Source organism: Athene cunicularia, assembly GCF_003259725.1.
Source record: "Athene cunicularia isolate RWA chromosome 15 unlocalized genomic scaffold, athCun1 chr15_part1, whole genome shotgun sequence".
NCBI lineage: Eukaryota > Metazoa > Chordata > Aves > Strigiformes > Strigidae > Athene > Athene cunicularia.
The window spans coordinates 9,939,111-9,955,067 of NW_020799121.1; the positions used below are offsets into that span (position 1 = coordinate 9,939,111).

The 15,957-nt window shown below is 39.5% G+C and overlaps 1 protein-coding gene across 2 annotated transcripts in view; it reads right to left on the reverse strand.

The window, feature by feature from the left end:
• The window catches only part of ADGRD1 (adhesion G protein-coupled receptor D1), a 158,468-nt gene that overhangs the window by 54,172 nt on the left and 88,339 nt on the right, over window positions 1-15,957 (reverse strand). For both annotated transcript variants that reach the window (XM_026859543.1, XM_026859542.1), the window contains 2 exons: window positions 15,610-15,683; window positions 13,551-13,674 (listed from right to left, as the gene is read on the reverse strand). In XM_026859543.1, coding sequence (XP_026715344.1) covers window positions 13,551-13,674; window positions 15,610-15,683 — 198 coding nt within the window. The remainder of the gene's footprint in view (window positions 1-13,550; window positions 13,675-15,609; window positions 15,684-15,957) is intronic.

Here is a 15,957-nt window from a genome sequence, read left to right on the forward strand (position 1 = left end):
GGGGGGGGGGGGGAGCAGAGGAAGCTATTCCAGCTTCAAGTCACTCTGAAATTAGTATTTCTCAGCAGTTCAAGGCTTTCTTTCACTCCCAACACCTGCAGCCAGAAAATGTTCCCTGCAGAGGTCAAAGCTGCCCAGTGCTCATTGAGATTTACAGTGGTCTATCACAGTGTTTGCATTGGCAAAGGCACACAAGATCTGCAAAGGAAAGGTAATGTCTTACTGTCGCATACAAGTACAGGAGATACAGGGGATCCATCTAGTGGAAACGGGCAAAAATCAACGCCTTTGGTTTTTTCCGTAATATTCCAAGAGAAGATAATGATCACACAAACATTTTTTCCTGACTCATTTCTATCATCACTAACATGCCTCTAAGAAAGTCTTCCTCTAGGTTTTAGCCCAGTCTTCCTCCAGAAACCCCTGCAGGGCAAGACAAGACATGAATCAAGTTCTCCCAGGTGGAGTCTGTATTACTTAGAAATGAAAAAGGAAAAAAAAAAAAAAAAAAAAGTATCTTAGCAAGAAAATGTAGAAGATTCATTCAATCCTAAAATAACCTACATAGGCCCCTGCATCTATGAACTGGAAATTGCTCTTTCTCTGGTAAACACAACCAAAATCTGATGATGCTTTAAGAATGACAGTCTAAAATCAATACCCACATCAGTCTGTTAACAAGTATTTCAAAAGCAACACTGCTGCAGTTCACATTCTCATCTTGCCTAGTGTGATGGGCAGAAACCTTGTAGGTAGTTTTGAACCGTCGTTTGTTTATTAAGGGACAGGTGGAGCCTGCACTATCTCTTCTCAAACTGACCTGTTGGGATGGAGGAGTGCAGGAGAGCCGTCCCTGTTCACAGGGGCTCCAGCCAGTGAGACCAGCTCCTTTCTGTGGGTGATAGGAATTGAAGGGGACAGACCCAGCATGAAAAAGCAGCCTGGAATAATTTCCAGGTTGGGAGCCTCATTTTTAAATACAGGTATATGGTGCAGGAAAGAAGAGAACCTATATTTGAAATATCAGGTCTCTACTAACTTCTCACAAGCCAGCTGTTACAGCAGTTGTGTGTCTGTGTTCACACCATAAGAGATAACAAGCATGCAGTTTTTCAGCAATACCTGGATCATCGATGCATTGTGCATCCTCAGTTAAGAAACAATTTCCTCTAAATTCCAATGCTCTGATATGAGCTGATTTAATCTTACCTCAGCTTATCTTTTTGAAATTTCTCAGACTTTGCGCATGATGTGGAATATAAGACAGTAATTTGGGATGATCTCGTAGTCAGCACGAAAATGCTAATCAGGTTGTAATGCTATTACTAAAGAAAATAGCGTTTAAAAAGTACCAAATAAAATATTGAGCAATCTGTAAAGTAGTCCCATTAGCCTGATTCTCACACTTGTCCCCATCTACATTAAATTATTCTTTTCTTCTAAAAGGTTTTGCTTCTTTGAGTTTATATGGTCATTCTCTTACTCTGCAGCAAGCTGAAAAGCTGGGAAACGAGCTCACGCAGTCATGAGTGTTAGTAATCAGGAACACTGAAAGACAGATGTTTCTTAGTATTCATCTTTACAGCCAGATCAAAAATTCATGCTCCGTGTAAAACTCCCACCCTTTTAGGGTTTAGGCTGTACCACCCTTTACAGTTTAGGCTGCAATACCCTTTACCTTGTAAGTGCTGCTAGCAGCATGGACAAAGGTCTGATGGCTTCAGTAGTCACACCCATACGCAATATTATAGTCTACTGTTCTCTCCTTCATTAAAGAAGTTAGTCCATTGCTCAACATCTTTATTTTGGAAACTCACAGGCAACCGGATGGCCTGAGAAATGATCCTGGAAAGATACCAGTTCAGACTCCAAATACATATTTTTTCTTTATGATGTTGTTAATAAGAAGAAAAAGAGTGACATCTAAGTCCCCTGTTTAAAAATAATTGCACGGGAAGATGAAAATGTATTATTTTATGGGATGGTACTTTTAATCTCTGGAGTATCTGGAAAAGTTCAGTTGAGGCTGAAAGACTTGTTCAGTAGGTTATACATGAAAAAATATTTGATCTGTATCTAGAACAGAAAGCCTACTTATTTATGTAACATTAATAAGCAACTGTATGTACAACACTGCACAAGAACCCATCAAAAAGCTAGATGGGCTCCAGGAACACAAAATAGCAAGTGGTCAGATAAGAGCATCTGTCTGGGCAACACAGGGCGCTCTCTGCTCAGTGTCCTTTTCTAGCTGCCCCCTTCTTTTGTGTGAAATTTGCCTCCTGTCCCTTTTTGTCATTATTCATCTCTCAGTTCGCTGCACATTTTCTGCTTTGTAAAGGGGGTACTTTTGGCTTTCTTCAGAGGAAGGAACATTTTGGGGAAGTACTAAAATAAAATTTTCTTCTTTACATACTGCAAAACATCCCCCTCTGCCTTTAGAGGCAACACGTCAGACAAAGGGCTGAGTACAAATACTTAAAACAACGTGATCCTGAAAGGGTTTGTCCATATACCAAATTACAACTTCACAATTTAGCCACCAAAAGCAGTAATTTCATTGTCTACACTACTTTTGAAATCTCCTTTCTGAAAAGCAATTTATCTTATTCCAAAAAAAAGACAAGTTCTTGAACCAAAAAATAGTTTACAGCCTTACAAAAAAAAAAAAAGAGCCATGCAATCTAAGGACTATATCGTACCTATAATTTGTATTTTAGTGTTACTGGTAGAATACAGATTATGATATTTTTGCTTATATAGTGTACACATTTTATGTAACCAAAGCTATTTGTTTACTGGTGGAAATGTAAGACATGACAATAGTATTTTGCCCTAAGTCCAAACATAAGAACAAGTTACATTTTAATGTCCCTTTTGGTCAGTTTTCCATCTCAAAGAAGCATTCCTACCATGAAGTTACTGACAATGACATATGGGTTTTACCCTGTTTATCGAACCAACTGAGATCTGCCATGAGATGATTAGCCGCTGGCCTGGGCTGAAATCCACTCTCAAACCCTTCTGCAAAGGCTTGAAACAATATCTTATGAGACATTTCTTGGGAGGAGGGAAGGGACGAGAGGTAGGGGTGAAAAATTAAGGCTCAGCCAACCCTATTGAAGCTGCACCTTTAAAATGCAATCTGAATCCAATTAAGAAAAGGATGAATAATTAACTTTGGCAGCCTGAGTGTTTCAGAGACATTAAAACGCTGGCCTTGGCTGATGGAGCTAATGGTTTTAATTGCCTCCAGAAAGGCTGCTGAAATTCAATTTCAGTCCAGTGAGGCCTTTATTTATATATTAAATAATAACAACAATACAAATCTCTGTTTTCCTTCAGCTTGCCAAGCACTTTGTTATGTACATAACATTATGGGTTTTTTTCAAATTAACATCTGTGTTTAGTTCAGGAGGCTCAGTCAACTCGCTGAGACCACAAGGATGATTTTGGTGGGGCCATACCTAATGGCACTGCACAACCATGACTCTCAGAAAAGGAAAGTCTAACTCGATTCAGAGACTTCTTTTCTCAAGCTACAATGAATCAGATACCAGGAGTTTAGAGGGAAAAAAAAAAAAGGCCTCTGAGAGTCACGCTTTGCAGCGCAATCATCTTTATCAGCCATTTCCAGCAGAACTGCTTTGAATTCCCATTCGCTATTAACTCCACAACTCCTAGTGATCAGCAATAAAGTGCTACGAAGGGGGCTTTTAAGGATTAAAGGCATGTTTTCCGACAGCGAGTCCAGCCTGGTGGCTGCTTATTTAAAACTTTTCACTGTGACATGAAAAATTTAGAATTTTCCAAATATCTCTGCCAAGTTATTAATTAGTATTTTTTTAAAAGCCCACGTCGTCTTTTAAAGCAGTTCTGGGCAAGATGTCATCAAACAGTAGGTAATCTGCTCATTACAAATCACATACAGCACATTTTTAGTTCAAATGAAGCCCGAAGGAAGCGTGGCAGGGAGGAAGGACTGAAGTTGTGAAGTGGTACAAAATTATAATAAAGTTTGGGGATCAGAAAAGCGAAGTTCTTCCTCATACCTCTGCTTGTGTAACTGCCTTTATTAAAGGCAGAAACGGGTTTTCTGCCTTTATTTCAGGTCTAAGACTCGCAGCGTTTCTTATGGAATGATAAATTCTGTATTTACAGCAGATAATCCTCTGTGAAACTGAAGGAGCTACTTTTGCCCGTACACCTAAGATTTGTACATCTGTTCTCTACTCTGTTCCAGCAAAAGCAGACTCATCCTGTTCTCCAATTAACAGCCAAACTGAACTCCATCAGAGAGGGCTACAAGGAGAATAAAACCCAGCGTGGGTCCAACAGGCTCTTGCAGGCAGAGAAACGATGATCTCTTGCCAGACTCTGAGTCTGAGATTTTGCAGAGCAGTTGAGGATAATTAAACACCCAGCTCCCAGTAAAATTCAATGAAAATTAGTATGTCTACCTCCCTTAGCCCAGGCTTGGGCTTTGGTTCAGAAACATCCATTCCGATTCAGGATTGCAATTAGCTGTGTCTTGCACTGGAGCCAAGAGTCTCCAGGTACCCAGCCCTGAATTTCTCCTACACCATGCTTTGGGGAGAAAGGGCATAAAAACGCCAATACAGGAGACAGACTGAACTCAAGAGTACAGACTGACCAGATTTAAAGATATTCAACAGAGAACAGTGATGGATAAAGGTGCAGTATCATAACATTTTTATACTGCATGGGGAAATCCTTTAGTCATCAAGAAGACCTCGCTGCCAAATGGATCAGTGTTTTCATTTTCACCATAGGAAGGAAGTCTATGTTATTTTGTATTCTGATTAAAACAGAGTCCTGTTTCATGCTCCCCAAACAAAAGAGTTCTTTTGACCATTATAGCACTCTTAAATATTTGTGCTTTTCCAAAATAAAAAGTCATTTTTTTGCTCTTCTTTGCTGAGTGAAATTCAGTAACTGCCAAAGAATTCTCTGAGGAATTTGAGGGGTTTAGTATCCTGCAGGGTTAGTCCAACATTTTCCATGTAATTCTATGGGATTAAGGACAGAACCAGAGTCTCCTATTTCCTCCCATCAAAATTAACAGAGTTGTACTGGCGCAGGAATGGAATAGCAGAAGAATTAACAATGGCTCTGACTTAAAAATCAATATTAGTGCTCAGTTTTCAGGAAAAATCAAGATGATCATAGTAAGGACAAAAGAAATATTAAGCAAAATCATACTATGAACACATCAGTGAGACAAGTTCCACCATGGGGTAAACATTCACTGCAGTAAAATGGCGAGGGAAGTGGAGAGAGTAAGAAAGAGAAAAGAAAGTTTACAAAGCAATACTAGAATAAACACATAGGCTGATTTATCTTCGTTCATGTGATGGGTAAGGGCTGTCTAAACTGTCTGTAGAGATCTCTTCACTTAAATAAACTGTCAATGGTAATAAACAAGGATCAAAAAAATTGCAATGCCTATCCAATTTTTAAATATGCAACACAAAAGAAAAATTACTGGACTAAGGCATTATTCTTTTTATGTTCCCAGCAATGAAAAGCATGCTGAGAAAAGTAATTATATTAAAATTACAAAACAGCAGAAATCAGAGAATGCCGCATTATTTCCATTTCATTGTCCTATTAGAGTATATAATCTGAACTTCAGCTGGCTGAGAAATTTAAGAAAAAAAGCTTATCATTTCAGACTGCTGTTTTAATGCTCTCCGAGTGCAATATTTGATTAATAACGGCAATATTAGATTTAGGAAAACAATGCTCCAAACTTATAAATTACACACCTATCTTCCATATTTTAAAGCATTTCACAATATTAGGACATTTTCAAAACAGCTTTTATAAACACTAATAGATGCACTTTGTTCTCAGTCAGTCACACGTTGTCAAAACTTGCTGTCAAACAGCGAAAAATAAAAATAAAAACACATATTGCCCCAAAGAAGAAATCTGGGATGTCTTTTCTTCTGTAAATAGAACCTCACAGCCAAATCCCCAAGCCTTTTTCAAAATCCTGGGCTCCCTAAAGAAGCCATGGGTTCCTTCTAGAGCTCCAGCTGCAAAATCAGACCTCTAAAATATTTCCCTCTTTATAAATGCTTCTCTGCTTTCAAGCACATTGGTGGGCAGCTTGAACTATTGATTGATTATTCTCTCGGAATTATAGAACAAGAGCTACAAAATGAAGTAATTTCTAGCTTTAGAAACGCAGAAAATGTGTTGAAAAACCTGAATAATTTCTACCACAGATTGTACGACACTATTACTTTGCTGGAAGTGTCCATCCACATGTGAACTTTATAGTAGTCATTTTTATACCCTCGCAGTTGGAAAAGACAGAAAGAAGAAAAAAACAAGGGAAAAAGATCAATTTAAGAGAATGTTCTAGGAGCCATAAATATTACAGATGTGTCCTGAATTGGTTACTTGAGGGACAGGGACCCAAACTCCAAACTCATTCTGATGTGGGAGAAAATGATTTCCCCTTTAAAAGGATTTTTCAACTCTGGGTCCCCAGGTGTCCACCATCCTTTTGCTGAAATGACATTTATGTGGCAGATGGTACAAATAGCCTGGCATGCTTTGTAGTTGTTGGATCACTATAAAAATAAAAACTGCCAGATGGCTGGCATGTTTCCTGGCAGGAGCATAGGGCCCCACTGACTGATGAGGGGAAGTAAAGCTGCCCAAAAGAAAATAATAGCGTCTGAATTTTCTTTGGAGTTCTTTTGAAATGTGGATTACTCTGTGTTGGGTTTGATTCCCGCTGTCTAGGAAGCACCTTGTGACATCCCTCCATCTGACTGCGCTCACGTCTCTCCTCCCGATTTCATCCGTCCCTTCCACCCCAGGAAGGGGATCTCTCCGCCAGCCATTCCCCCCCTAGCAGGAGATACCGCCGGGTGCGGGAGGTGGCATCGCAGGATGAGATCTCCCCAGGCTCTGTGCCAGCAGATGCCTACTTGAGGGAACATCTCACCTCCGACCCTCTGTGGTTCCTATCCAGGTTTCAAGCCTGCAGCACAGTGGAGGACTGTCATACTACAGCATTACAAGAAGAGAGCATATCACCCTGGGTGCCCTCTACTTGGACCTTCTCCAGAAGAAGCAAACATAAACCGATGTAAACATACCAAACTAAATGGATTATTTATTTCTCCTACTGTAGCTCTATTAATGCACTATTGTCTCCCTAACTATAACATTGCAGGGCAGCTGGCAGTACAGGTTTATGCTGACTGCACCAGATGAAGCAAAGGCTGGGGCACTGTTCTCTGATCAAGGAAGGAGGACAGACACAAAACCCCAAGATGCAGCTTTAGTAGTGATTTGTTGTGAGAGACTTTTTTAGTCCACCTCTGTTTCCCTGATAAGAAAGAGAAGTTTGATCAGAGCAATGAGTTTCCCAGAGGAGGGGTACACAAATGCGCTAATATCTGCACAACTATTCCGAACGTCCCGCTGACACGTTTTGTTGGGGAGATGCAATTGTAAAATTCTCAGCCTTATTAACTTTGATCAGAGTTGTGAAAAGACTTCTTAACTGTGTTTCCAAATGCTGATCGTGTGCTGACCTTAATTATATTTATGCAACTTCACAAAGGCAGTCAAGGGATGAACATGTTCCTTCAGGAACATTCTGCTCATCTTCGGTCACGTTTTACCTTCAGTTAACTTATTTGTTCATTTAAACCAGTTGATGATCACTAATCTCCAAAACTCCAAATAAATGCTATCATTTCTGAAGTTAAAACCAACATGATAAATGAATCTCAGCAAGCAAGCATCAATTTGGGCCAGCCGTGATACAGACATAACAGCAGAGTGATAAAGACACAAATAATTTTGGCATTCCACATGGGCCAATTCATCGGCAGGCTAGCAGGTCAGTGCCAGGCTGACATCTGAGCACCACATGGTTGTAAGTTTTTCCAAGATGGTTATTTCATTCCTGAAATAAACTTGTTACAACTGCTAATGCCCTGTGCATCACTGAAAGCAGCTAAACTGCACCCCCGGATCTCAAGCTCATCAGCAGTATTGTTCGTACCATTCTTTCACAATCACTGTGACTTTAGTGCGTTCAAGCTCCTGCCGAAACACATATAAAATCTGGAGTAGTGTTCAACTACACTTGTAATCTTAGCTTGGTTTTAGCTAATTCACACCATTCAAAGTTCTTTTTCTTCGTACGCTGCTGTATAGTGCACAGTTATCAGAGTAGATGTTCGTTTTGTCACATTTAATTTAAAATTCTAGAATTTAAAAAATTTCTTTGTGACCTCTCTCTTTCAATTTGTCTCTCCGAAATATCGGAATACAAATGCTTTTTCATCTCAGCAGATTTCAGTCTCTGGAGATTACTTCCAGCTGGCATACAGTAGAATAGCGACTGAATTAATCTAACCTGTTTTGAGTAAAGATCAAGAAGAAAAATCAAGAACTCGCAGCTTGTTCCTAAGAACTTTCTTGCATTTCTATGCTCCCTGGAAATTAAACCCACCTGACAGTCAGCTCCACAAACATCTAACAATTTGCCAGCATTCCTCATCTCACAATACTTCAAATATTCAAGAGAAACCACCATCAGATACAAGACAGCCTACAATTTCATGCTTATGAATATCTCACCAAAACAAAATGAAATTCATGTGAGACGCTGTAATTCCTCCCCAAGCCAGGTGCATAAATTATTAACATACTTCTGCACCTTATAATAAAACTGCAATGATAAAGAATCTTGAGAATACAGAAAGGCATTTATGTCCACAAGAAACACACAAACTGCGTAAATATATAGAGAGATGGGCTGGATATTGGTGAAGGTGTGAAAATGAGTACTAGCAGGAAGGGAGGAACTGGGGAAGGTTCACTGTGTGTCAGAGCTGACAAGGTCCAGACCCTGCTATTGCTCTGCAAGTGGAAAAAGCTAGACTTAACTATTTGAAGGAACAGAGGGAGCTGAGCGAGGAGATTCTTGCTCCAATTTAGCGTAACTCAGAATCCACCATCCTTTACAAATACTTATCATACAAGCTCAGCTCTCGGGTCATTAGAAATGCTCACCACAAGTATTTACGTGGCAAGTTACTTCTGCGGAAGAACACTTATTTTCAGTATTTGTTGTTTAGAGACAGACACTCTGGCTTTTTCTGAACTCGGAGAGTATGCCATACTTTTCAGTTGTGAACAGCAAACTCTTAAAAACTGTGGTGTCTCATTAATGGAAAACTTATGTTTTGTTTGGGGTTTTTAAGCAAAAAGAAAATCAATCTCGTGAAAATTTGCTGAGAGAGTCAGAACACTTATCACACTGAACTGGCCTCAAGGGTTCATGGATTTCCACATCAGCAAGTGTTCTCCCTAGGGATGTTCCCCCAGCTGCTGCACACATACTGGGTCTGTATTGCATCTATTTAGAATTGTTGATATTCCCCTCTTTTTCTTTTCTTTTTTTTTCTTTTTTTTTTTTTTAAATTATTATTTTCTTTGCATCTGCCTGCCTTTCTGCAAGGGATGGTAGAACTATTCATACCCAGTTTTGCTGTTCTGTTGACTGGTGCGTTAGGTTAAATGCTGTTATGGTGCCCTTGGAGAGGATGTCTGCCTGTTTGGGCTACCCTGAGGGCTGCATTTACCCATACGATGAAGAGAAAGTGAAATGATACTTTCCACAGAAGGATGGAAGTACAAAGCATCCAAAGCAGAATTCTCATGAAGAATGAAGTAACTTTTTTGTAGTAAAATACAGCTTTTGATGAAAACCTCTCCAGTTTTCAGGCAACCCTTTTCCAGTAATTTGTTTACATTTTTCATGAAAAGCAGACCCCTTTCTGTAAGAAACAGAATCTAGACAATAAAATAAACATTCTGTCAAAAATAGTGTTCATGTGGAAAAATTTATATTCAGTTTTATTTATACAGCCACAGATATATAATAGCTATGTAAGTAGAATTATTCAAATATGGGCAATTGCATACACCTACCCTCTCTTTTCCTTGTGTTATTATCTGTTAACTCCACTTATGAAAAGAAAAATACAAAAGCTCAAGACTGAATGTAACATCATTGTAACAATTTCTTAGAGCATTGACAATCTAGTATTCAACAGGTGATTTATATGGGTCCTCTGAACCTTGGCTCATGAATTTCAGAACATGGTGAATAAACACGTATACGTGTTTAAAATCCACAGCATTTTAACATTTACTTAACAGGGTTCCAGCGACGCCTGGGAGAAGTTTCCAACTGTCTAGTTGATTCAGTAGGCTCTATTGCTTAGACATGTGAAGCAAATTCTTAGCAAATGTTTTAGGAATTTGTAACTGAGCATAGCCTGCATGTATAGCTCAAAAGCCAGGCAGCTTGTCTTTGCTAAAATCTTAACTGGATGCCAATTGCACAATGAAGATACCGATTTTTTTTCTTTTAACTGGTTAAAAAAATTACCACCACAAGATAATGCTAAACAGTTAATTTAAAGGGTATATCTTGGTCAAAGATTTGGGATGAGATCTTCTGATGAACTCTGAGAGAGGGACTATATAATAGCCAGACAAGAGGAACTGGAATTAAAGCACACTGAAGGAACTGCATCCTTCATTGGCTTGTTAGCAGCAATATTACCCGAGACCCGACATGGCCCCACTCTCATTACCACCTCGCTGTAACATCACGTTTGTGCAGGTGACGGGAGGGCAGGGCAGAGCAGCTGTGTCAAGGCATAGTTCAGGTTCGTTGCTCTGCAGACCAGTACCTGATTCTCTCCATGCTACAATGTACATATAAATTCTGCCAATTGAGGTGCATGCAAAAGTTGGTTTTATGTAAGCTTTAAAAGGTTAGAAACGAATGCGCATTTTCTACCTATCCTGCACAATCTTCCACTGAAAGCTGCAGCAAGCATTTAGAAATCTCATGGATTTGCACTAGGAACATACGGATCCTATATGGGAAATAATTCTATCACATTTCAACATTTCACTTTTCCTGCCACGAGCTTATAAATTCTCTTCTTTTTTTCTGTTCAGAAATGGGATTTTAGGTAGAAGGGGTCAAAACACAACAGAAAATTATAGAAATCTTCATTTAAAACAAAATCCTAATTTATACAGACTTTTACAGGACTATGTCACATAGGGAATGCTTTTATGCATCAGAGTGTCTAGGTCTGTGTGTCTCACAGATCCACATACATCTCAGCAGCACTTTCATTTTGTTTTCTAAATTATCATAAAGAAAGAAAAAAAAAGGCAATGCAAAAAACATTACACATAAACTTTGGCAGACAGAAAGCATTAGGCAAAAAAGTTAAGAAGAGAGAGAATATTGAAAATAGAATGATTAAACAGCTGTGAGGAACTGGACCATCCATTCATGTCCAGTTTTTACATTTCAAATCTCTAAGAAAGCTTGATTCTAAAGACTCTGATATAAAATCTTTGATCTCCAATTACTAACATTGCATAATATTAGAGTTTATTGCAGCATCTCATTAATCATGACAAACCCAAATCTGTTTATTTTAAAGCTAGACCTTCCAGAACTATTCCCCAGTAGAAAATCAACTAATCTTTCACCAGCATTTAATTGGTGGACACCCTGTTTGATCCTGGCTAAGTCCCTGTATACTGCTCTTTAAAACTGGGTCAATAATAATGCATTCCTTCTATTCTACTTTTGTCTCACAAGATGGGAAGCTCTTCAGGCAAAGCTCCATATTATTGTGAGTATGAAGAAAAATAATACTTGGAAACCAGCCAGGGTCATTAGGTGCTTTACAAGTAATAAAGGTAATAATGCTTAGATTAAATCAGGGTGACCTGAAGAAGACACCCCCATCTTCACCTGGTTAGACTAATACAAAGGGCTGCGGGTGTTGAGCTCCTCGAGTAGCAGACCTTGTTCTAAGCTGTGACCCTGACTTCGGTGGCATTACCCTGTCTAACCAGGATTACTGTGTGAGTAGTGCTAACAGTGTTACTGAATCAGTAAGTCCTAATAGCAGTCGGATGATTCATTCCTTGAAAAGACTTTGGAGCTGCTCAGTGTTAGAACCCTGATTAGAGTTCTCTTGTGCTACAAGCTCACTGCTGGATCCATCTGCAGGAACTTTTGTGCTGCCTTCACAAGCACATGCAGCCCGTCCTGCAGCAGTAGCTGTCTCAGCAAAGCTGCTGTTTGAAAAAAAGAGCAAACCCATCATTCAAATCAATTAAGAGGAGCCTGAGACATGGCCATATCATCAATGCTTCCACACCAACAGAGCAGACAAAGCCCCTCCAGCTGTACCACAGAGGACACCACACTTGTTAACAGCACACAGTGATAAATGTGACCGTAGGACTCCTACTGTCCTACTGAAGCTCTTCTTCAGTCCGTTAATTTATATTATTAGGATGGTGTCTGTAGAAAGAGGAGAATGTGCCAGAGAGTATAAATTTGACAAAGAATTAGTATACATTTCTTTAGAAATATAGTTTGTAAATTATTTCTATTATACATTCATTGTTAACTGAGTGTTGTCTGAGCAGGGCTTCATCACTACCTCCACTGGATCCTCCCTGACAGTAGCACATTCAAGTAAAGCAGTAAAAACATATTTCTGATACTCATGGCAGTACTGTCTGACTGTCTTTTAAGATCCAGGATGGGGCTGACCTTGCCTGGTGTCCAGTTTTGTAGAGGGAATCCTTCAGCAGGCACAAACCAGCACTTCACTTGTAAGGAGCAGACATTCTGCTCCCTCTCTGCAAAAATCTTAAGGCATCATAAGGTATCATGAAAAAAAGAAAACTTTCTAGTGAGGAGAGCCATGTGTTTGTCATCAAAGCTTCATCTGAAACCAGTGATGAGTATGACTAGCAAGCATATACTCCTGGGTAAACAGGGAATGTGTCGTATTCTAGCTGAAAGAGGCTGCTTCATAACTCTTTGGACAAAGGAACAAAACATGGAGAAAACTATACATAAGGGGTTCACTCTCGACTGTAAAGCATCATTTTCTTTCTCGTCCTCCTTCTACACAAGTCCCTGCCTGGCAACAAGGTGAAGAAACAGCAGCAGGGATGCACTTGGAAAGCTGGCAAAGAATGGTAGGGGCCAGCTGGTAGCAGAGCTTGCTTCACATAGAGTTCATGCATGGATGTTCAAGTCTAGTTACCAAAACCCTTAAACAGTCACATCTCAGCTGCCTCTGTCTTGAAAACAAATCATAAAAGCCAGGGTCATCTGTACAATGTCCTCTAGTCCTTTTTCTGCCTAGTACTTTAAGAAATCATGCCAAAAGGGTGAGAGTAAACAGAATTCCCACCTACCACAGATGTGTTTCATTTCATGCTCCATTTCAGTTCCCAAAAGTTTTAAAAAATAAATATAGTCAAGAAGTATTAAAACATCATCCCAGAGAGCAAGATGTGGAATAAATTTGAGTTGAGCAAAAATGAGCCCAGTTCCAACCACTTACTGATGTGGTGTGGGGATGCAACTGATGTACTTATGCTTCATTTTTAACAGACAGATTTACTCCTTTGCTTTATCTCACCTTCAGAGGCACCACTTGCATCAGAATGGCGAAGTTAGTGAGGTGGTTACAAAGACACACTGAATAGTTGAGGTCCCCGCTCTCACGCACACAACCTTCATTAGACCAAACACCAGTTCCATTGCTGCAAAGCACACAAAAATGGAACATAATCTCTATAAAAACACATTTTATGAGGTTAATTCGACATTCATTGTACTACACAGTACAAGATAAAAAAGTTTGAAAGCCGTCTCAAGGCTGGAGCATCCACAGTGTCTTCTCATGAAAATAGTAAAGGAAAACATTGGCCGGAACGGCGCCCAGATCCGATTCCTACAGGAATGTCTCTAGAGATTTCTTCCCAGTCTTATAGCCAATGAACGATAACTACATTTTTAATTTACATCGTGCAACCCTTTTATATCACTTCACCTCGACTCAAATTTCTATATTCTGAGAACTATAGTATCAGACAAGTCAGTAATCTTGCAAAAGTCAGAAAAGTCAGCGTATCGCATCTGCTGCCTCTCCTGTATCCGCTGTCCCACTCATCCTGTCAAAGGCAGCGATTCAGTGTGACTGAGCAGGATTTCTAGTGACCCATCCGTATCAATCGGGTTTTGTCACTTCATCCTCATGGGCAGCAAGAGCAGCTCCTGCTCCGCTGAGGATATGACTGTGTGGCCTGGTCCCAGGGTTGTGCAGGAAAGCGACTCTCATGAGTCTGCTTCTTCCTGGAGCCAGAGAAACCCCAAACCCTGTGCTACCACACCCCTGCAGTGGAGGGGGGATATGGAAGCCACAGCCACACATCTGGGGGGCTCCAGGGGCTCAGGCACCATAGCTCATCCACCCAAACTGCCTGCTTCTTACCCATTTATTACTTCTGATATTATTCTGGGTCCTGAAGCTAGACTGATTGATCTCTGTTTTTCTTGGTGCTTGTCTTAAAGATAGGTATTACCTCACCTTCCCTCTGTCTTTTGGGACCTCCCTGCGTTCTCAAAGAGAGTCTGTCGTAGGTCAGAAACCAATTGCTTATTCCTTAACTACCATGCACTAGGGAATAAGACCATCCTGACACAAATAAAACTCATCTGGAAGGACAGATTTCATATTTCAGTTTCTATCCTGAGGCAAAGCCTCAAGGGTCCAAATCCCAGTGGAAAACAGTACAGGAACAACGTTCAAACCATATTAATTCACTTCAGTAAAATCTGTTTCTAATTTATCGTAATTTGTGAGTAACCATAACAACGAGTAACTGCCAACAGCTGGGAGAGTTCAACATAGTTGAAAAAAAAAAAAAACAACTTCAATAAAACAATTACAGTGACCTTCACATGTGCATGCCGGATAGGAGGGATCACAGCATCGCAGGCCATTGCTACATCAATTAGGCTTATACCATTACAGCTCAAAAACTGTTAATCCCCATGAAATTCTAAATTCAGTATTTATATTCTTTCTCAATTAATTCAGTAAGAGCAGCATGTTTGGAAACCAAAACCAGATGAAATACATTCAGAACTAAAAAAAAAAAAAAAAAAAAGCCACTGTTTTTCCATAATTTCTATTTTCTGAGTGAAATTTAAGGTGATATTTATTTCCCTTTTATTCTAATTTGCATTCAAGGGCATAATATTTCTCCATTCCATGCACTGGCCAAAATTCACAGGTCTGAAATACTGATCTCACATGATGTTGTGACACAGGCACAGCTCCAGTGAAAACAATGGCTCTGCTGGAGGTTTGCCATTTTAAAACATCCAAGCATCTGCCCAAGAGGACACAGTCATAAACCAAGATAAGCACGATTTGTATCAGTCTGCAGTTTTGATTCCAAAATTTTTCAGTCTCTCAGTTACCTACCTAACAGAGGGTCTGTGAATAACAAATCTCCTATTTCTTGTAAGAAGCCACTATCAGATTGCGATTTTTGCAAACCAGTGGCTCCATTTCTTTAACTATTTCCATGAATGAAAGAGAACAAGGAGAATATAGGTAATATATAGCATCAAAAACTAAGGGTAATTTAATTAAACCAAGTTAAAGAATTTGAAAAGATGTAACATACCTATAGTCCAGAAATGCACAGTAAAGATGAACTCTGTTACTCTTATTTAGTGCTTGGCTGTATTGTCTGAGAGTCTGCAAGAAAGAAAATATGAACCCTGAAGGAATGTTTAAAAAGGACTAAATTCCACTATTCAACTACTTCAAATTCTCATTGCTATAATAACTTCAATAGACTTATTCTAGATTAACACACCATAACTGAAAGCAAATTTTGTCAGTCTTTGTAGCTTTAACACAAACTCCAAACGCAAAGGCTGGCATTCAGTCTTAATTTTATGCACTGGGATGTCATGTCCCTTCAAGTGAGAAATCTGTGTCCAATTTAAGTAAATAGCAAACAAGAATT